The 22152-nt window shown below is 44.6% G+C and overlaps 1 protein-coding gene across 3 annotated transcripts in view; it reads right to left on the bottom strand.

The window, feature by feature from the left end:
* The window catches only part of LOC310791394 (WD repeat-containing protein 76-like), a 31828-nt gene extending 29275 nt beyond the window's left edge, over positions 1 to 2553 (bottom strand). For all 3 annotated transcript variants that reach the window (XM_083653086.1, XM_083653087.1, XM_083653088.1), the window contains exons 1-4: positions 2414 to 2553; positions 954 to 1142; positions 353 to 469; positions 129 to 197 (exon numbers count right to left, since the gene is read on the bottom strand). In XM_083653086.1, the coding sequence (XP_083509212.1) occupies positions 129 to 197; positions 353 to 469; positions 954 to 1142; positions 2414 to 2464 (426 nt within the window). In that variant the 5' untranslated portion in view covers positions 2465 to 2553. The remainder of the gene's footprint in view (positions 1 to 128; positions 198 to 352; positions 470 to 953; positions 1143 to 2413) is intronic.
* Positions 2554 to 22152: the final 19599 nt, after the last annotated feature.

Here is a 22152-nt window from a genome sequence, read left to right as displayed (position 1 = left end):
GACGGGGAAGCCTATGCGACACTGTGTGTAGTTCTGGATTAGCTTAGCATGAGCTTTTTACTTCTAGGGCTCGCATTTATGCTTCAAAACTCATGCCCCCTTGGAGATGATTGACCCTAATCATTCACCTTCTTCTTCCCCCTGCCTACTGCTTTCTTCGGACGCTTTCCAACAGATTTCTTCCCTGGTATGAAGTCCTATTGGGGAAAGCAACAACAAAAAACAACACACAAGATGATATTAATGTGTGGTCTGCTTAGTTTCAAAGCCCCCATCATGCCTGTGTGTGTGTGTGTGTGTGTGTGTGTGTGTGTGTGTGTGTGTGTGTGTGTGTGTGTGTGTGTGTGTGGACCTGGTCACTGCTCTTGTCAGACTCAGACTCTGAAGGGGAGGGTTCTGGTTCAGATCCGCTCTCCTCTCCATCTCTGTCACTGGATGAGGCCTGGGCCTTTTTGGGGGGAGGGGCCCGCTAAAATGGGATTTGATTAAATGACACATTGTCAACTGCACCAACATAGTTATTTTGCATCATGCAATCTGTACAAAATGGAGTAGGATTCATTATACAACAGGTTGTTTCAGTCAGCACTCTAATGAGTCCAGCCATGTTGATCATTCCTATTAAGTACAGCTCTTGATGCTTTTTTGGTTTCTATGCCAACTACTGTCATCATCTCTATCAAGCAATTATGGGTTATTATTACTATTATGTGAACTTCAGTTTTGCTGATGGTACTCAGCTATATTTTGTGCTTATTGTGTGTATATTTTGTGCTATTTTGTGCCCTGTTGTACCCATAATTATGCTAAAGAATTCCCTCTTGTGTATTACTGCTAAATTATATTTCAGATTTTCTGTTTAGCAAAGTATTCAGTCACAAAACATAAAGTGATCTTAAGAGATATCCTTGGTGGCTGTTAAACACTGTCTGAAATTAAAAGACTACAGTTACCTTAGCAGGGCGCAGCTTCCGCTTCACTGCTCCTCCCTTTCCTCTGTCTTCACTTCCGGAATCAGAATCCACCTCGCTTGCCGAGTCAGTTTTCTGAGGCACCACAGCTTCTTGCTCCTCCTCCTCCACGCTGCCTCCGCCAGCGTTACTGCCCTCGCTGTCAGACGAGCTGGCAGGCTGCAGATGAATCTGGATAAGGAGAGATGAGTACGTATGAATTTTCTCATTAAAACATACTGACATTGATATCTTAAAACCGTAGGTCCCTGGCACATCTGTCACCAAGTATTGTAGTCGACAAATGTCGACAAAATGTGTAACCCCCCCCCAGACACACACACACACACACACACACACACACACACACACACACACACACACACACACACACACAGTGTCTCAAACTTGCAATTGCAACATTTCAATAGGAAGAAATTCACAAGTTGATGTACAGTTGTTTTGCTAATGAGTTCTACAACAACGGACATGACGCAGACTACCACAGACATCACAGATTTCGACCAAATGATCAAGTATAGAAATGAGGATGATAAATGACAAAAGATCAACAGGCAGGTGAAAAATCTGTGGATAATACAGGATGACACCTGAAGGGAGAGTAACTGCTAAATCGATAGCAAAGGAATCTATCAGATTCTGTTTCAATTTACAAATATGCATATTTCCCTACTAGTAAACAAAGTTAGCTGGTGTGACAGCCTAACTGGTCGCTCCACTATCCTGTCTCCTACAATACGCGTGCGTGTGATTGTTGTTTACTGTGCGTGTGATTGTTGTTTACTTCCTGCAGCAGCTGTTGTGCACTTCTGTCCGCATATTCAACAACTCCACAATGAAACACTGAAGTCTCCGGGGGTTGAAAACTACCCTTCTTTGCTTTTTTACCATCTTTTAATCTCCACTGTGCCTGTCCAACAAATAAATAAACTTAAGCTGTCACACCGGGGCTAGAGTCAGACACTCACGCCTCGCGCCACTTGGGCTACATAGGTTCCATTGCCGTTGCCACCCAGTGACGCGGTTTGTTTACCAAAATACTGCTCGGCTGATCCCTCGTATAGCACTTGTCTTAGTGACAAGCAAGACAACAGTAAACGGACAGGTTTTGGCATTGAGTTTGGCGTTAAGAGAGCGAGCTCCGACCCCCAGTAAAACAGCAGGAGTAGCGTTAACTCTAGCCCCATAACATGACGCCACTGTACTTACTGTAGCCTACAGCAGTCAGTAAGTACAGTAAGTGGCGTCACGTTAACTCCAGAGTGTCCCTACTTAAGCTTAGTTTTCATTACATGTAGCAGAATTTAAATACAGTACTGCAAAATGCTGCTGATTAAACTGGTAGGTGGTACTGGTAGTTAGCTTGTTGGCTACCCCGCTAGCCGCAGTAGCCGCTTCAGTATGAGTGAGAAACGCCCGGCTAGTAGACTCGATAACCTTACCTTTAGTAATTGTATCTTCACTATGGCTCGTTTCATAACTTCTGTCGCCATTTCACGACAATGCTGTTACCAACGAAAAAAAAGAAGTAAAAAGTTGCCAACGCCTGCAGCCTGTCCACACCATGGTCCACACCAAGCAAACACTAGCAGTGCACTCCAACAACAAGAAACCTCGCGCCACACGGCTTGTTGTAACTAGCAGAGGGGACAGGTTGTCTGCGTTGTAACAAAATTCTAACAGCTCATTGGTTGATATTTCCATGTGACACACTTTAGGTCATGCGGAAGCAGTTGCGGCAACCTATCAAATGAGTTATTTTAATACATCCATGGTTCGAGGCGTAACGTACGGGAGGCGATATTTTTTTTCCTATGATGGCGAAGGCATGACCCGCCCCTCTCTGCCTCTGATTGGCTGACTGTACTCGGCTGCTCCCACCTTCTTTCCAGGCGAGCCAGAAGTATCTCAAACGTGAGCAGCAGGTGCAAAACAATCATTAAATCAACAAGCATGAGATACTTCATTATATTATGGAACGTTACAATTGCAAACCCTATATCTGAGTTATTTAGGCCTACTTAGCCTATTGCACAGACGTGTATTTTTTTCCTTGTCATTCCAAATGTAAGCACATTGTTGCTCTGATTAATATTTTAATTCAAATACATGTCACTCTTGTGTTATAATGAGTAAATGGGCATTGACACTGTTTTTCTATAACCCTTGATCAATTCTCATTAATCTCTTATCTTTTCTTTTTTATTTGTATGTAGGCTACATACGTGCACTGCCAAGAGTAGCGGCAGTATTCTAAACCAGAGACCAGACTATATCAAAAACATAAACACACAGTGGCGTCTTTCATGCATGCTAGCAAGCGAAACTGTCTGTCTGACCACAGACTGTAGAAAGAGACGCAGGGTAGCCAAGCGAATGTGATTGGATGAACGTTTGACGCTCGGCCAATCATAGGCAGAGAGGGTGCCTCCAGCCTTCGCCATCAAAATAGTCTGGGCACCTTCCACCCCGCTTTTTGTCATGGGGGCGTAAACCCCGGACCCAGAATTAACACCGGATGGCAATGCGCCTAACAACGTCTTTGTTGCCGTTAGCTTGACGCGGTGATGTTACCTAAACTAGAGTCTGATCAAAACAAAGCTAGCGTTACATAAAACAAAACGTTTATGCAATATGGCATCTCCGCCACCACCGCCTGACACACCGGTCAAAACGGTGAAAGAGGATTCTGATACTTGGGTCAAATTGTCAAGTTAACGTGAAAGTTGACGAGCTAGAAACGCTGCCATCCGGTCTAGGGCGGGCTCTAGGCGGGAACCAGTAGGGTGACAAAATCAATTGTGGGCGGGAGCCAGGCTCTTTCTCGCCGAGAAGAGCCTGGTGACGCGAGGTTACCATCAAAATATCGCCCCTTGTCTCTATCTGGAGACAATCCCCCACCCCGCCCCCATCTTGGTGAGGGCTTGTGAGGACATCGTTCCTGAATTCCCCCAATTCGAAAGAGGGCAGTCCTCAATACTTTTTACTTTCACTTTTAACTCAGGAATCGGCGGAAATTGAGGACTCACTCGCTTCTATAGTGCTGCAGATTCCATGATGAAGCGGACAGGTCTTCTGACTCTGCTGTTCCTCTCTACATTAGGTAATTCGCCTACATTTTATTTAGCCTACCTGACCCTGCCAGATGGGGGCACATTAGAGAGGCAAAGTGACCGCCTACTTCCTGCTTCAGCACATTGAGTTATATTAAAGTGTAACTAACCCCCAAAACACTTTTTTCAGCTTTTAACCAATATATATGACTTTGGGGGTGATGTGTGAAGAATTCTGGTCAGAATTTCCACATTTGACACCAAACTGTTGCCATTTTACCATTTGTATCATTTTTTAGCAGCATACCTGGCATAAGCGCCCTCTAAGGGTGGAACACTGCTTTTTTTGTGCCCTCAAATGAATGGGATATTTGGTACATCCTGACGTCACGGTGGGTTTAGCACGTGCATCTGGTGCATCTCCAAAGCCTATACAACTAGGCAAGATGGAAAAACCTCACTTAGTATCAGGCTCCAGAGGGCTCTAACTGAAGTTAAAAAAAAATCTGTTTGCTCTTAAAATACTGAACCAAACGTCGTCAAAGTTGGCACATGTCAGGTCCCATTCCGTGCAAAAGCTGTTTTTACTTGTAAATGCATATATACTGCTGTCATCCCTCCCTGTAATGAGTGGTCACAAGCTCAGAACTGCCACAGTTGGATTTGTCCCTATCCAGCTTCCCCCTGCAGTCTCCTTCAAGCCACACCCCCAAACGCTCTGTTCCCAAAGACGGGGTATCGGGACGTCACGATGGTCCTCAAGCATACTGCGCGGGTCTCTCTCACACAAGCTATCTGCACCATTTTGTCTATAGCCACAAAATTAACACTTCTAGCTGGAGCGACGCCAACTGTACGTGGTCCAGCAACTGCGGAGGTGCATTCGGTAAGTCTAGGCATTTTGAGATGTCCTCTTTAGCGTAGCAACGTTAAGTTAGCGATAGCGTTAGTTGTGGACACAACCCAGCGTGCTGGTCCACAGACGCTAATCTGATTGGCCGCTGGGAGCCTGGGGCGGGCTCTCCCTCAGCGGCCAATGGGAACTGTTAGTTCTGAATATATTGTAGAAACAGACCATTCTTGGGACGCAACGAGATGAGGAAGGGCCAACTCCGTCACAACAAACGGGGTTGCTATATTTTCGACAAATTAATCCAGAATCATGTTTTATGGACCAGAGACACACGTTTTTAAGAGGTTACAGCTGCACGAATTGGGACCTTTAATTATAGTTAGTTTCCCGCTGAATGTGTCATTACTTTATTAATATCTTACCTGGATAAGCTCGAATGATGATGTTTATATTATCAGTCCGACTTGGAAGCACTTTCTCCCGGCCAGTCAAAAGGGAGAGAGTCTGCTCTCATGCACCCGCGGGGGGGCGCGCAGCAGCAGCAGTAAGCAGCAGTGCTCTGAGCCTCTCAGTCATGAGAGGCGGGGGCTTTTGCATGGGAACAGTCTGACATTTCCGCAAACAAATCTCGTCGCAGTTTAGCGCACATGTAAAATATAACGCTATACTACGACGTGACAACGCTGTGCCCTGAGAGACACTCACCTCGCTCCGACTATTAATAGCAGGCTACTCAGCTACTGACGCTGTGCCCCTGTCTGTGAAAAGCGTCCTGTCCAGTCGCACCTTCGCAAACAGATGCGGGATTCCCTCAATCCTGTACCCAATCTCAGACTGTATTGAGCAGAAAATCGCACACCAGCTATTTCTCTGTGTTTGTTTGTTGCTCCGTGAGGTTACAGAGCGCCCCATGCATGCAGGAGGCTGTTTCGCCAGCCGGGGTCTGGCAGGAGGGAGGCGGGGGAGAACGCAGCCGAGAGAACGCAGCTGAGAGGAAAACTTTTGCAAAGAATCATGGAAAAGGGAGAAACGAAAATTAAAAACGGATTTGATGGCGCGATTTATGGCAAATTGGACGAGGGAATGACGTGGAGAAATCTCGCTTTGTGATTACATAAGCTGAGAGCGGGGCGTTTGTCCTCACTGTGCTGCGGTAACGAGCCTCGCGTCGCGTCACTAGTCTCTTTTAACGTAAGTTTAGACAAGCCACGCACACACATATGGGAGAAAAATAATTGAATTTCTAGTTCGCCACTGAATGGCCAAATTGATATAACTTTCAACCATTTTCAGCAATGCTGTTTCCATACAGGCCACCAGCGTTGGCTAGTTGTTGATATTTATAAAGATATTGCCCCTCTCAAATAAATTATTTTTGAGGCGGTAGGCAAACTGTAATGGCGTCGATTTCCGAAAAGAAATCCTGACTTGAACACAGCCAAAGAGTCTAGTATAGACAAGAGCATATGTCATTTCTTGTTTTTTTCCATAGGTATTTTGAAATCACTGTTCTGATACATATCTGGGGGGTTAGTCCCCCTTTAAATATGGAGAGATGATGGCTATCTCCGCCCAGCAGGGTCGAGTGAAGCCAAAATCCGGCCAGATCAGTGAACCAGAGTCTGCGCAGTAGCTCCCTTGATTTAGAACCTCTGAGAGCTCCACGCCCCTCTGAACTTTCTTATGTAGAGCTGCTGTTTCTAGAATGCGCACAGTGCGTTGCGTATTTATATACAGTCTAGCTCTGTAAATATTGCAATTTAAGTTGTAATATTTTTTGTCTCGCCAAAAGTAACCAGGAAGATTCCCACTATGAGATCAGTTTATCAAAATGACGCCTGTACGAAAATCGGATTTCCGTTGTCGGAGATTGAGTTGTATCAGCCAGACAAGTCAGACCTCCGGGCTGCTCTCAGCCCGTGCTCTGAGACCAGCCCGGAAGAGGAGCCTCCCAGCCCGGAAGAGGAGCCAGGGCTGCTTGGCTCTCAGCCTCTCACTGGGGGAAATTCTCGGATGAACAGCTCTGTGTTGATTAGCCTAATGTTTCCGTGGCATTTTGATTAACTTTATGATTACATTTCTTTTGGCGCAAATGTTGGTTTAACAAATCTAACTGTGAGGCTACGTTGTTGTACCCCCCCGGTAGTGTGTGTAGGGCAGCCCAACCTAACGTTAGCTCAGTGCATGAGCCAGGCTGCCTGTTCTATTCTCTGACTCTGTATATCCCACTGAGCTATATCTTATTTATGCCTGGTATATCGTTACTAAGAGAGGAGCTTGTGAAGAACGAACATCCCCACAGTCAAAGCATTTCCCTGAGATATGCATATAAAAACGTTTGTTGCTTTAATAGCCTACAAAAAATAAAACGTCTGTTTGTATGTGATGCTAACCCGTTAGCGATGAGCTAATGGTGGTTGTGTACTACTAGGCCTCATCTTATACCTGGGACGGGAGTTAACGTTATAAAACACATTTCCTGTCAGTTGGACAACCTGGTCAGTTCTGAAAATATGTGTCTATTATTGTGTTATTCCAGCTATCGTTATCGGTTGTTAAGTTATATTAAGCCGATAAATAATGAAAAACAGCTGAATAGCGAAAGCGGCTAACGCCATTGCTAGCCTGCATGTTAAAACCATTGTGTACCTATAACGTAGCTGGAGTAACTCATAAAACACATATTTTCTGAACTTACTTCAGTCCCCAACCAATGTTAATTCCTCGCGCACCTTTCTCAAAACAATGTTCTTTTTATTGGGGTCCATTGATGTCTGGTAGCCAGCACAGCCAACCCATGAGCCACCCGACTTCCAGGGCGTGTGTCTTGTCTATGACGATAGATCTATAATGTGCAGAGCCTGCACTGTGCAATGTGCAGACGGCTTGAGACTGGCTGCCACAGCTGTCAATCATCCATTTTTATCCCTTTTTATATGTCAAATAACTACTTAAAAACAAACTGATCAGAAAAATGACCACTTGCACAGGCATTAGCATGATAATGACTATCTAAAATGATACAAACCACCTTTGGAAAAAAATTATCTGACGTATAGGCTACTGTGATTATTTCGGTTGTGATTTTCCCATCCACTAACATGGGGAGGCGGGCCTTGTGACCTAATACTGGATTCAACCGCCAGAGCGGCGATCTAACATGCAGCGCCTTCACTGAACGGGACCAATACTCAGTACATCTTATAATATGTCCATGGGTCAGACAGACAGCAGTTTCGCTTGCTAGCATGCATGAAAGACGCCACTGTGTGTTTATTTATGTTTTTGATATAGTCTGGTCTCTGGTTTATAATGCTGCCGCTACTCTTGGCAGTGCACGGATGTAGCCTACAGACAAATAAAAAAGAAAAGATTAATGAGAATTGATCAAGGGTTATATAAAAACAGTGTCAATGCCCATTTACTCATTCTAACACAAGAGTGACATGTATTTGAATTGAAATATTAATCAGAGCAACAATGTGATTACATTTGGAATGACAAGAAACAAATACACGTCTGTGCAATAGACCCCTTATACTGCTGTCAACATTGGAGCTGCGCGCGCATCGTGTAGGCAAAAAGCCGTGAGCCCAGCATTGACAGACACAGAGAACTGTGTAAAAGCCCCGCTGTCAGGACTGCTCTGTGCCCATCTGCGACACACAGTTAGATTTTAGTTTTAAAATGCAGTTCTCTGCTTACTACCACAGCTTATCGCCTAGTGATAAGCAATGTTATGCATCGAAATTAACGTTGGTTAATGGGATATGTCTTACAGACCCATACGCGCTGGCGCTGTCAATTGGCCAAGCCTAGTGGCCAGCAATACATATCGTGCATTCCTTTATTTTATAACTGGGGATAGCGTAGATAATTATTCTGTAACTTGCAAAGATATATTGTTATGTTGATAATGCACACAACTCAATAATGACATTATGTAACGTTACTTGGTCGTTAACTAACCGAGCGATGTGGCTGAGCAGCCTACAGCTTCAGGCAGCTTACCTGATTATGAAATGAGCACTACAAAGTTGGGCATTTTTAATGATGTCCTCGTTCCAATCAGTTCAACTCAATAATGACATTATTTAACGTTACTTGGTTGTTAACTAACCGAGCGATGTGGCTGTTACTAGCAGCCTACAGCTACAGCTTACCTGATATGAAATGAGCGAGCACTGCAAAGTCGGGCATTTTTAACGATTTCCTCTTTCGGCTTGCAACCAAAGACACCTACGGTTAGCATTAAAAGCAGTATGAGCTGACGGGATTCGGTAAAACTTTAGTCCTTGCTTTGTTGATAGTGTAACAGACTGTTCAGTGTTGTGTTGTGTTCTATTGCGTGTGTGCGAGGCTGTGTATGTTCCCTTGAGTTGCCGTAGAACAGGATATGTGGGGAGAAGCTTGTTATAACATTACAGCCTGGCTCTATCGTTTATTATTTTATTAACCAAGTGTGAATAGGCAGACCCGAATACTCTGCTACAATAGCTTTCCGATTCTGGCATCGCACTGCACAACACAAAGACATGTCTTGCTCGAATAGTTTTCCAGCCACTGGAAAACTACTTGCCAGGGCTGCGCGGAGTCTGTCTTTCTGCCTGCGTCTTGTGCATCGACGCTGCGTGATGTCAGTGTGACGTACTGTAGTCGTATAAGTAGGCCTAATAACTCAGATATAGGGTTTGCAATTGTAACGTTCCATATTGTAGTGTTATGTAGAAATCAATAGAAGCAGCTACTATTATTGATCAGCTTTATTGTCAGGCGGACAACATAACACCGGTAGGCGACTGCCTGCAGTTGACATGGAGAAGGCTGACGGCGCACACAGATGACATCACTCTGGTATCCCTACGCATTGCGCGATATCAAATAGTACCATTACAATACATCTTCCTTTCTTTGAGTCTTTAAGACATACGTACAAAATGCATTATACTGTAAGAATTACTGTTTACAGTCAAATTCTAGATAACTGCTCCATAAACAAAACCTTGTCGCCACGAAACATAAATTCACCAACTTCTAAATTACCATTATCTCTTTAGGTATGAACATTTCCTTTTTTTATTTTTTTATTTTTTTTATTTTTTTAGCTGACCATCAACAGATTTTTGAATAGAACACACAGAACACTTTTTTCTTTTTCTTTTTTTAACAGAACAGTCCCATATGCTCTTCCTTCTTTGAGACAGTTGTTGTTTCACTTAGGACAGTCTTTGATGAAATAGTGAATCATTTCCAAACTAAGGTGATCTGGGTAGACTTCCAGATAATCACCACATAGCTGCAGTGGATTATTATGCCACTCTCAATGCAGGCTATGTCAACTACATCACATATTCCCCGTATCTGTCCGGTGGCTTCACACGTCTGCCACTGGATGTGATGTGTGCAGGAGTTGATGGCATAGTGACTGGAAGTGTGACAGGAGGTGGATCAGCATCTGGAACCGGTGATTGTGATGCTCCATCACACTCACTGTGTTCTTCTCCACCCTCCTCTGAAGCCTCTGGACTGCCGAGGATTGGTCTCAGGTGGCGACGGTTCCTGCGTAGTACTCCCCTGTCCGTCTGAACCAGGTATGACCTTGGCGAGTCACACCTTTCAAGGACAGAAGCTGTCTTTGTCCATCCTCGCTCGTTGTCCAGCTTCACTGCAACGGAGGTCCCGGGCTGGAGCTCTGGTAGAGGTCTGGCGTTGTGCCTGTTATCGTAGGCACGCCTGTAGCGCCGTTTCGCCCTCTCATCAACCTGCCTCACATGCTGGAGATCCGGCCATGCAGGTTGCAGCTTAGCCTCCAGAGTAGGAACTGTGGTGCGGATTTGCCTGCCAAGCATGAGCTGAGCAGGGCTGGCGCCTGTGGCCTGCAGTGGGGTCGCTCTGTATATCATGAGGGCTAAGAAAGGATCAGTCTGTTTCAGGATTGGTTTTGCTGTCTGTATATACCATACCGTCTGTCTGCACAGCCCTCTTGGCCTCACCATTTGCTTGTGCATAGTGAGGGCTGGTGGTGACGTGTCTGAAATCATACTCCTGAGAGAACTGCATGAACGCTCTTCCTGAAAATTGGGGACCGTTATCCGCGATCAGTTCATTTGGGGAGCCCCATCTAGCAAAGATGTTTTTCAGCTTAGCTCTGGTGGTTTTCCCTGACATATCTTTGAGGTAGGCTACCTCGATATACCTTGAAAAGTAGTCTACAACTACCAAGTAGCTTTGCTTATTCAGCTCACATATGTCAGCTGCTACTCTTTCCCATGGGCGGCTGTGCAGCGGGGTAGTGATCAGAGGTTCTCTATTCTGAGTGGGTTTTGACTCCTGCCAGTGTCTACATGTGCTGACCTTTCCTGAATCTCTCTGCTTATTCCCGGCAACCACACACTACACCTAGTCCGCTCTCTGCAATTCACGATGCCCTGATGCCCATCATCTATGCACTGTAAAATATCTGGCCTCATCTCTTGTGGCACTACTATTCTATCATTGTACAACACTAGTCCCCCTGATGTTGTGAGGTGCTGTCTGGAGGTGTAGTAGGCCTTTACCTTATCTGGCACCTTAACTGCGTATCTGGGTCACCCTGTCATCACGTAATGTTGGACCATCTGCAACTCTGCGTCCTGTAGGGTCTGCTGCTTGACCAGGTCAAGCTTGGTTGGGGAGATAGGCCATGCCTTGTGGACTGCTTCCTCATAGGCCTGTATCTCACTGGTCAGCTCAGCTATTTCCTGTGCCACAGCTGTCTGGGGATGTCTAGAAAGGGTGCCGGCTATAACTAGCTCTTTCCCTGGCACATATTCAGCTGTGGAGTTATAGCGCATCATACGAAGCAGTAGCCTCTGACACCTTATGGGCACTAAATTTAGGTCCTTACAGTTAATTAGAGGAATGAGGGGCTTGTGATCGCTCTGCAGGGTAAAGGAGTCTAGGCCATAGAGGTATCTGGAAAACTTCTCACAAGCCCAGACTGCAGCAAGGCACTCTTTCTCAATTTGCGCATAGCGCTGTTCAGCTGTTCAGCTTCTGAGAGTGTCCTGGAACAGAAACTCACAGGTTTCAACTGACCATCATGTTTCTGTAGTAGAACTGCTGCTAAGCCATAACTACTATCATCTGCGCTAACGACAGTGGGTTTAGTCACATCATAGAACGCTAGCACAGGGGACTCTGTAACGAGCTGTTTCACCTTCTTGAATGCTTCCTCTTGCACTGCATCCCAAGTCCATGTAGCATCATTTTTCTGTAGGTCGTTGAGAGGTTTGCTAACCTCAGACAGGTTTGGTAGGTACCTGCCGAGATAGTGAATCAATCCCATGATCCTCTTCAGGTCGGCGACGTAGTTTGGTGGTTCTAGCTCAGTGACGGCTTTGACCTTAGCCTTGTCTGGACGAGTGCCGTGGTCATCGATGTAATGGCCAAGGTAGTTGAGTCGTCTCTGGCGTAGGAGGCATTTGTCACGGTTTAACTTTAAACCCGCGACTTTGAGAGTGTCCAGGGTTTTCTGGAGCCTGTCTTCATGCTCCTCTGGAGTGTCTGAAAAGATGAGGATATCATCCATGTAGACGGCTACTCCTTCGTGATCCTTCAGGAGCTCTCATTTCACGTTGAAATATTTCAGGTGCACTTGTGATTCCGAAGGGTAGTCTATTGAAATAGTACCTACCAAAGGGGGTTATGAATGTGGTAAGTTTGGCGCTCTCACTGTCTAGCAGAATTTGCCAAAACCTGCTAGCGGCATCCAAAAGAGAAAACACCAATAGCACCTGCAAGTCTGGGTAAAATGTCATCTATAGTGGGGAGGACGTATTTCTCCCTCTTCACAGCCTTATTAAGCTTCTTTAGATCCACACATAATTCTTATCTTGTCTTTGTTCTTCTTGGGCACAGCCACCATCGGTGCACACCACTCCGTTGGCTCTTTGATTGGCTGTATCACTCCACTCGCTACCATACGTTCTAGTTCTGTCTTCACCTTCGGGACCATAGGCACAGATACGCGCCTAGCGGTGGCCACGCTGTAGGGTATGGCATCCTCTTTCAGAGCGATTTTGATTGGCTTTATGTTCAGCTTACCAACCTCAGTTGGATAGGGATCTTTAAGCTGCTCTGTGCTTTTGATTTCCTCTATTCGCTTAACCAAGCCCATAGCGATGGCTACATTACGACTCAGCAGGTGGCTGCCATGTGACCCTTTTATCACATTCACTTTAAATCTGAACTTTTTCTCTTTCCACCTCGTAGTAGCTGTGAAGTGGCCCATACAGTTCACCTTACCCCCTGGGCTCTCTAGTCTACTCAATGGGGATTTTAGTTGTGGCTTATTTATTAGCTGGTTAAACGTCTGTTCTAATATGACACTTGTGTCTGCTCCTGTATCGATCTTAAAGGCTATCTTCATACCTTGTATAGGCAATCTCACAGTCCATGCATCGTTTGAATCGTCCACATCTGTGATTTCTCCTAGGAAAAGTGCTTGGCTGTCATCTTCGTCCTCATAGGGTGTAGTAACTTTCGTTGACCACACGGGACCGACACACCACAGCGAAATGTCCCCGTTTTCCACAGTTGCGGCATTCAGCATTACGTGCAGCACAATTATCTTCCCTGGTATGCACTCGTCCACATCTGTTGCATTTGCGTCCAGGTTTGTTCACATAATGTCCTTGTTGTGCCGTGGCCCCTGTAGCCTGTCCATATCCGTGCCTCTCTTTGTCCTTGTATGGCGCACGCCTGGATGCTACTTCACTCACTTGCGCACAGTTAGCATTAGCTCCTTGCTCGCTAATATGCTGCTTCACTTGCTCTGATTGCCTCACTAGCTCTACCGCTTTGCTGAGCGTCAAGTCAGGCATTAGCTGTAGCTTCTCTGATAGCTCTTTATCCAGTATCCCTATGACTAACCTGTCGTGGATATTTTCATTCTTAACATCAGCAATGCCAAACGCACAGGTGTCAGCTAGCTCGTGCAGGCTTCTTATGTACTCTTCTGCCGTTTCCCCCGGCTTTTGAGTACGCTGATGGAAGCGGGCTCTTTCGTGAATCGTGTTCACTTTCGGCACAAAATAATTGTCCAACATTGCCATGACAGCCTCATAACTGTTTTCTTGTTCCTCGTCTTCAAACGTGAACGTTTTATATATTTGCTCGGCTTCTTTTCCCAACGAATAGAGCAGTGTACACACTTGTACCTCGTCTTCCTCTTTGTTGAGCTTCGTTGCTATCCTGTAGCGATGAAACCTTTGCCGCCACTCTGGCCATTGTTCTGGGCGAGAGAAATTAAAGTTGTCAGGAGGTGGGAACTTTGCCATCCTTAGTATCTTCTGACACCATGTAGTGTTATGTAGAAACCAGTAGAAGCAGCTTGTATAGTTGATCAGCTTTATTGTCAGGCGGACAACATAACACCGGTAGGCGACTGACTGCAGTTGACATGGAGCAGGCTGACGGCGCACCCAGATGACGTCACTCTGGTATCCCTACGCATTGCGCGATATCAAATAGTACCATTACAATACAGCACCCTTATTTTAATTGTCTGCATGCTCAGTTGAAAAGTAAAAAAAAAAAAAAAAAAAAAAAAAAAAATGCTACAGCTGCACACTTACTGTTTAAACTGTATTATCATTATATGGTCCAAATATTTCAGTAAAGCACTTGAAACACTTGAAATATTCTTGCTTGGGTGGTATCATTCTACTTGAAATGATGGTCAAATGCATTATTTTTAGTAAAATAACATGTCAAACATGCCGGGCATCTGCACCCCTTCCTGTCTAGGATGCACCCCTAGTCATCTTGTTCTGGAACCGGCCCTGGATCCATCCATATCAATTTAATGTGTAGGGCCTGCCCTGGGCTGACGAGTCTGACAGACTCCTGTTGTTAATCAGCTGCTGATTGCTGCAACACGCTGCATTGCCACATCAGTGTCTGTCTGTGTGACTCCGTGCACGGCGGCGGCAGCCTCACCTCGAGTGGCCTGGCCAAGTTAACTCATTCCTGCCTGCCTGTCTGTTGGCTGCTATCCGCGCAAATAGGAACACTACTGGCCTGGCGTCAGTGGCCTGCTGGCCTGCTGTTCAGTGAGTGGCCTGACGCGCCTGGGCATATGTAAAAACTGTACTGTAAAAAAGAAAAAGAAAAAAAAGCCCAGCCAAAAAGGGTTAAAACCCTTCCTGCTACTAGTGGAGCGCCCCACTCTGCAATAAGTGATCTAATAAGTTTCCAGTGCGGAGTGCCCTTGTTGTCCTTGTGTGACCAAAAACTTCGACTCTTTTCGATGCAGAGCAGATGTGATGTGTGCCGGATAACTATTTTCTTTGGAATCTAACCACAGATCTCTTTTGTAGCATATACTCTTGGCGAGGTTCCTGAATCCCCCAACAACAAGAGGGCTACGTGTCAACAACTTCATACTTTCACTTTTCCTCGATGATCACTCCTCGCTTCTAGTGCTGCAGATTCCATAATGAAACTGACAGGTCTTCAGCTGGTTCCTCTGCTGTTCCTCTCTACATTAGGTAAGAATATTTTAATAGAGGGATCAGCAGCATTTTGGTAAACAAACCGCGTCACTGGGTGGCAACTTAAGCTTACACAACAGGGTGTTCAATGTAGCCTACCACCGTTTCCGTTTCAATAAACGGTGAGAGAGAGAGAGAGAGAGAGAGAGAGAGAGAGAGAGAGAGAGAGAGAGAGATAGATAGATATAAATATAAATATAGATAGATAGAGAGAGAGAGAGATAGAGATATAGATAGATAGATAGATAGATAGATAGATAGATAGATAGATAGATAGATAGATATACATATATATAGATATAGATATAGATATAGATACTACATTTTATTAAACCCCCGCAGGTGTGTATCCTGTGAGAGCTAGGGCCCCGGAACGAGTGTATGTCAAGGAGGGTGACATGGTGATGCTGTGGTGCCCTCTCCGAGTCCCTATTGGTCATGTCAAACTGAACTGGACCCATCACACAGCCCAGGGGGAGATGGATCTGCTGCTGCCATCTGCTGGTGACAGAGAGTCACCTGTGTTGACCCATAAGAAGATACTCCTCATTCTCAATGCTTCCCTGAGTGATGAGGGGAATTATTCATGCTCTTCGGCTGGGTAAAGTTTTCAGTCACATCTACACTGAGCAAATTCAACTACAAATAAATAACAAGTCCTGTCTAGACTGGTATAATGATAGCACCACTCCTCATCCGCTATATAATAATTATAACAGCTTATATAAACCAAATTGAATGAAAACCAAGAGTCCACGAAGTGTCTTATAAAAGTATATTTAAAACCATAACATTCTCCTCTAAACTGCATTAGAGGAGGACTGAATCCTTAATGTACACATACTTGATATGTCATACAGAGTCCAAATATTCAGTGGCGATGTCACAATTTCCACATGTACTTTATAGGCAAAGGAAGGCAGAGAGAAACAGAGAGAGAGGAGGGGTGATGACTTGACTTGGAGCCTACAGGGCTGCCTGTCTGTATCAGCAAGGTCAACCTCATGCAGTGGGTGAAAGTTTGTTTTGACCTCCATGTGCTGTGGAGCAGAGGGTGAAGAAATCTCCTCCTATGTGTGTGCATCTCCATTTCTGCATGTGTGAGATGTCTTATGACTAATAACTCATAGCATTCATTATGTGTATGCAATTATAGCTTATTGATTAGGAAATGCCAATGGAACTTCAATTTTCCACATCAGTCACTGTAAAGAACATTTAGTCAAACCCAACTCCTATGACTTTAGCTGATTATGATCTTACACAGTCAATCTGTGGTAATAGGAATATTGTCAGCCATTTATTGTAAGTGGAAGTGGATCTACTGTTTAGCCTCAACTAAATGCCCAAAATGTGAATGGAAAAGTGAAATCTTCCTAATGACCTTGTCTTGGATTGTTCTGACAGGGATGCCAGAAGACCTTGGTTTCAGTTGACAGTTGACCCAGCACTGTCACAGTCCAGACATAATCCAGAGATGAACCGGTACTCTAAAGAGTGTTTTCATGGAGAGTCTTGTAAATTAAAATGTCCTGATGTTTTACAAATCCCAGAACTTGCCATCAACAGCACCGTATGGTACAAGGTATTGCTTTTAATGCATCATCATGGAAAAACCAGTATGCTTAATTGATAATTCAACTTGAAATCAAGAAACAGCTGTAGCTTATATCACAATATGAGATTTGTGGGACACTTCAAATACTCAAATTAATTAGTGGCTGCATTTACCGGTACATAAGTTCTCCAAAGCAAAGTTGCTGCATCCACTCTGCCAAATAATTTAATCTTATTAAAGACACACATTATGGTGGAAATTGTGAATTTGACTACAGTATACAGTATGTTTATTCTAATTTCAGGATCTTGGGTCACCACCAGCTTCATTTGTAAAGGGTTACTTCAGCAATGTGGATGAGAAGGACAGTGGTGTGTACACCTGTACCATGTCTTACCTGTATTACGATCGACTATATAACAAGACCCGCACAACTGAACTGACGGTGGATCCTAACAGTAAGTAATACTCTTTACTTACTTTATTTGTTAATTTAGACAGGACAATGCACAATTAATGAACACATAAAACATGAAACAGATACAGTCACCTGAAACATGGTAAAAGTGTAAAAAGTGCCGGATTTAGCACGAGGCCAGATTCCATCTGCAGTCCCCAGTCCCTCGTTTTGGAAATGTTCCATTTTCATAGAAATCCCTTCAGAAAAATTGAAAGCAGTAATGTGTTTTCTCTTTGGGTTTCACAGAAAACATAGGACAACTTCCAAAGATCATTTCACCACGTGCAGAGGAAGTATTTCATGTAGATTTAGGTGAGCTTCAGTTTCTTTTGTCGCTACACAGCTCTGACTTTCAAAGTTCCTGCTTATAAAAGGTCTGGAACCTCTGTTTTTTCTAGGCTCAGTAGCAGTGATTGATTGTACAGCTGTGGTGTACTCAGACTGGGATGAGGTGTTCTGGTTAAATGGAAAGTCATTTGTGGAAACAAACGAGAGCTTTCCAGTATACTACAAGTACAACACTACAGGGTAAGCCCTTCACACACATGCAGTGTTGGGCAAGTTACTGAAAATTCGTAATTAGTTACAGTTACTAGTTACTTCTCTCAAAAAGCAATTTAATTACTTTAAAGTTACTAGTTAATTCAAAGTAATTAGTTACTAGGAAAGTAACTTTTGCGTTACTTTTAAAAGTCTGCTTCGATTGTCTTATTAATGCACACATTATGTTAGTGTTGCTGTGCCACAGTGTGGCATTGAACATTCACTTATTGGGGAGGCTTATAGCCTATTAAGGTCATTAGCCTCTGAGGGTCTGGCTGCAGCTGCAGCTCTCTCCCCGGACTAGGTCTGAGGATCAGAAACTGGGTAATCCTCTGAAGTTGTCCGTTATTTTCATGTCCTAAAGTAACTAGTAACGAGCCCAGTTACTATTTTAGTAACTGTAACTGAGTTTCTAAATTTGAAAAAGTAATTAGATTACTAGTTACTGCAAAAAGTAGTTAAGTTACAGTAATTAGTTTCTTAGAAACTAGTTACTCTCAACACTGGACACATGCGTAAACGTATCTAACACATAAAAGGGCAAACCTACCTTATGTATGTACATGTATGTATGTAATGTATGTATGTATGTATGTATGTATGTATGTATGTATGTATGTATGTATGTATGTATGTATGTATGTATTTTTGTATGTATAGTATGTATAATTTTCCTTGGACACCGTTGGCCTGACAGCATTCATATCGTCGCCTTGCTAAACTAATGGCCTAAGTCATATTTTCAAGTTTTTCAGGAGACACAAAAAACTGAACCAAATAGAGAGTATATGATATTCCTTAATCATTTCACACAAAAAGGTTATGAAAATATATGACTATTAACATACAAATAACGCTGTATGTTAAATCATGTTGCATAAGTGGATTAAATGACTTAGGCCAATTTATGAACATGCCGTTGCATCTTAGGCAATTTTAAACCTGACTTAGGCAAAACAATGCACATCTTTTATTCCCACTTCTGTGACCACAAACAGTTTAAAACGCTAGTGGAGCACATACGTAGATAGAGACTCAGGAGACAGAGGGCAGTTTGACTTTCATTTAATAAAGCAAACTCATCTTTACTGGGTCACTCTTAACAAATTGTAATTTAAACTTAAACTTAAATCCTTCTTAAATCAAACAATGTCAGTTAAATCAAACACTGAGGAGGCATGTGCCTCACTTGTTCCTCCAGCTCTTCTTTGCTGGGTCACTCTTAACAAATTGTAATTTAAACTTAAATCCTTCTTAAATCAAACAAATGTCAATTAAATCAAACACTGAGGAGGCATGTGCCTCTCCTCACTTCTTCCTCCAGCTCTTTGCTGGGTTTTAACTAACCCTTTAACATTTCAAACAATTTCACTGCTCACAAGTATCACAATTTTTTGCAAGTCCAAGTCAAGTCTCAAGTCTTTGAGGGGCAAGTCCAAGTCAAGTCTTTGAGGGGAAAGTCCAAGTCAAGTCTTTGAGGGGCAAGTCCAAGTCAAGTCTCAAGTCCCTATGGATGAGCGTTCTATCCAGCTGCATGTACATGTACATGGTCCTTCGAGCCCGGATGGGCCTCAGCAAGTGGGAATGGACCAGAGGAACCAGCAGCCAGTAGGGGGAAGAAGGGCAGCTCCATACCTTCAGTTGTGGGGATATCATCCACCATCGCACCCCCCTCCCCCACAACGATACCATCCCCATGTAGTTGGGCCTACACCTGAGCGGCAGCATGGTCAACCTGCACGAGACACCATGGACTATTTGAGACACCTCTTGAGGAGGCTTGATGCGGTAGAGGGATGCTTGTACTCAAGGAAAGCGCTCCCTGTGCCTCACCCAGCCCAGGCGCTCCCTGTGCCTCACCCAGCCCAGGCGCTCCCTGTGCCTCACCCAGCCCAGGCGCTCCCTGTGCCTCACCCAGTCCAGGCGCTCCCTGTGCCTCACCCAGTCCAGGCGCTCCCTGTGCCTCACCCAGCCCCCGCACTGCCAGTCCTGGTGCCCTCCACACCGCCAGTCCCGGTGCTCCCCGCATCGCCAGTCCCGGTGCCCCCCGCACCGCCAGCCCTGGTGGGCCCCCTGGCGCCAGTCCTGGGGTTGCTCAACCTGTCTGCTCTGCCTCCTGGATGCCCTCCGGACCAGATGGCCCCTTCAGCCCTGCCTCCGGCCGTCTTGGCTCTTTTTCCACCGGCCATGCAGCTTGCCCCATTTCACCCTGCTATGGGGCGGCCATGACAGCCGAACGGTTTGCCTCATTTACTCTCCTTACCTTCAATTCCTCTGCCTCTAGTCACTTTTCTTAGTATACATATTCACTAGTGAATATGGGGGCGGCTGTACAAAAGTGACTCTCGGACTCCAATTCCCATAACCCATCACTCCCTCACCTCCAGCCATTTACCCTCCCCTAAGCACACCTGCACCTAATTCTGGACTGATCACCACACACCTGCACTTAAGAGGCTCTAAGAGCCTTCACACTCAGTGTGTGCTCCAGACAGCAGTGGAGGAGGCTGCTTTCGTTCTTCCCTATTGATTGCCATGTACAGATGCATTATTTGAAGCCTAAATCATCTGCTTGTACATCTGCATCTGCCTGTACATCTGCATCTGCCTGTACATCTGCCTGTACATCTGCATCAACGGATCTGCTTTAAATAAACACCCTTGGCATATGTTCCTCTGGCCCTCTTCATTCTAATCGGTGTCCCACTTGCTGAGGCTACACCCGTAACCAACCCACTAACAGTTTGTACATACAAAGAGCTTCCTTTATGTTGAAGTATTTCTTTTTCCTTGATGCAGATGCCATTTTAAAAGCTTGTAAAATGGCCTAAGTCGCATTGTCTTGTGACTTAGGCAAAAATAAAATGGCCTAAGTCACAGTTAGATTGATTTAGTCACACAATTGATTTAGGCCATTAGATTATTGAGGTAAAAACAGCATTTTCTTTTCAATTAGGATGTTGGCCGTTTTACCAGAGGTGGGGAGCATCCTGAAGAGCTGACTTAGGCAAAAATATCATTTTCGTAAAAAAGTGACTTAGGCCATTAGTTTAGCAAGGCGACGATATTCCACATGGGTACCGGCAGAGGTCCTGAGCAGAGAGTGACAGTGCCAGATTTCTTAATTAGGTCATTATGGCCGATTAAATGGCCAAAAATGGCCAATTCTCATAGCACTACCCACAGCAGCCAGCAGGTGACACACATACACACAGATACATGGCACTACCCACTAGCCTGGGTAAACCCAGCCTCCAGGTGACCTCTATTTATGTGCTATCAGTCACAGTCTTGTGACTGATAGCAGATCAGTCACCATTTATCATAAATAGAGGTCACGTGACCTCTATTTATGTGCTATCAGTCACAGTCTTGTGACTGATAGCAGATCAGTCACCATTTATCATAAATAGAGGTCACGTGACCTCTATTTATGTGCTATCAGTCACAGTCTTGTGACTGATAGCAGATCAGTCACCATTTATCATAAATAGAGGTCACGTGACCTCTATTTATGTGCTATCAGTCACAGTCTTGTGACTGATAGCAGATCAGTCACCATATATCATAAATAGAGGTCACGTGACCTCTATTTATGTGCTATCAGTCACAGTCTTGTGACTGATAGCAGATCAGTCACCATTTATCATAAATAGAGGTCACGTGACCTCTATTTATGTGCTATCAGTCACAGTCTTGTGACTGATAGCAGATCAGTCACCATTTATCATAAATAGAGGTCACGTGACCTCTATTTATGTGCTATCAGTCACAGTCTTGTGACTGATAGCAGATCAGTCACCATATATCATAAATAGAGGTCACGTGACCTCTATTTATGTGCTATCAGTCACAGTCTTGTGACTGATAGCAGATCAGTCACCATATATCATAAATAGAGGTCACGTGACCTCTATTTATGTGCTATCAGTCACAAGACTGTGACTGATAGCACATAGATAGAGGTCACGTGACCTCTATTTATGTGCTATCAGTCACAAGACTGTGGAGGCCACGTGGAGGTCACGTGGAGGCTGGGTTTACCCAGGCTAACTACCCACAGCAGGCAGCAGGTGACACACACACACACACACACACACACACAGACACACACACACACACACACAGACACACACACACACACACACACACACACACACACAGTGATTGCATGCTCCA

The sequence above is a fragment of the Poromitra crassiceps genome, assembly GCF_964638095.1.
Source record: "Poromitra crassiceps genome assembly, chromosome: 16".
Taxonomy (NCBI): Eukaryota; Metazoa; Chordata; class Actinopteri; order Beryciformes; family Melamphaidae; genus Poromitra; species Poromitra crassiceps.
This window is presented reverse-complemented; position numbering and strand designations above follow the sequence as displayed.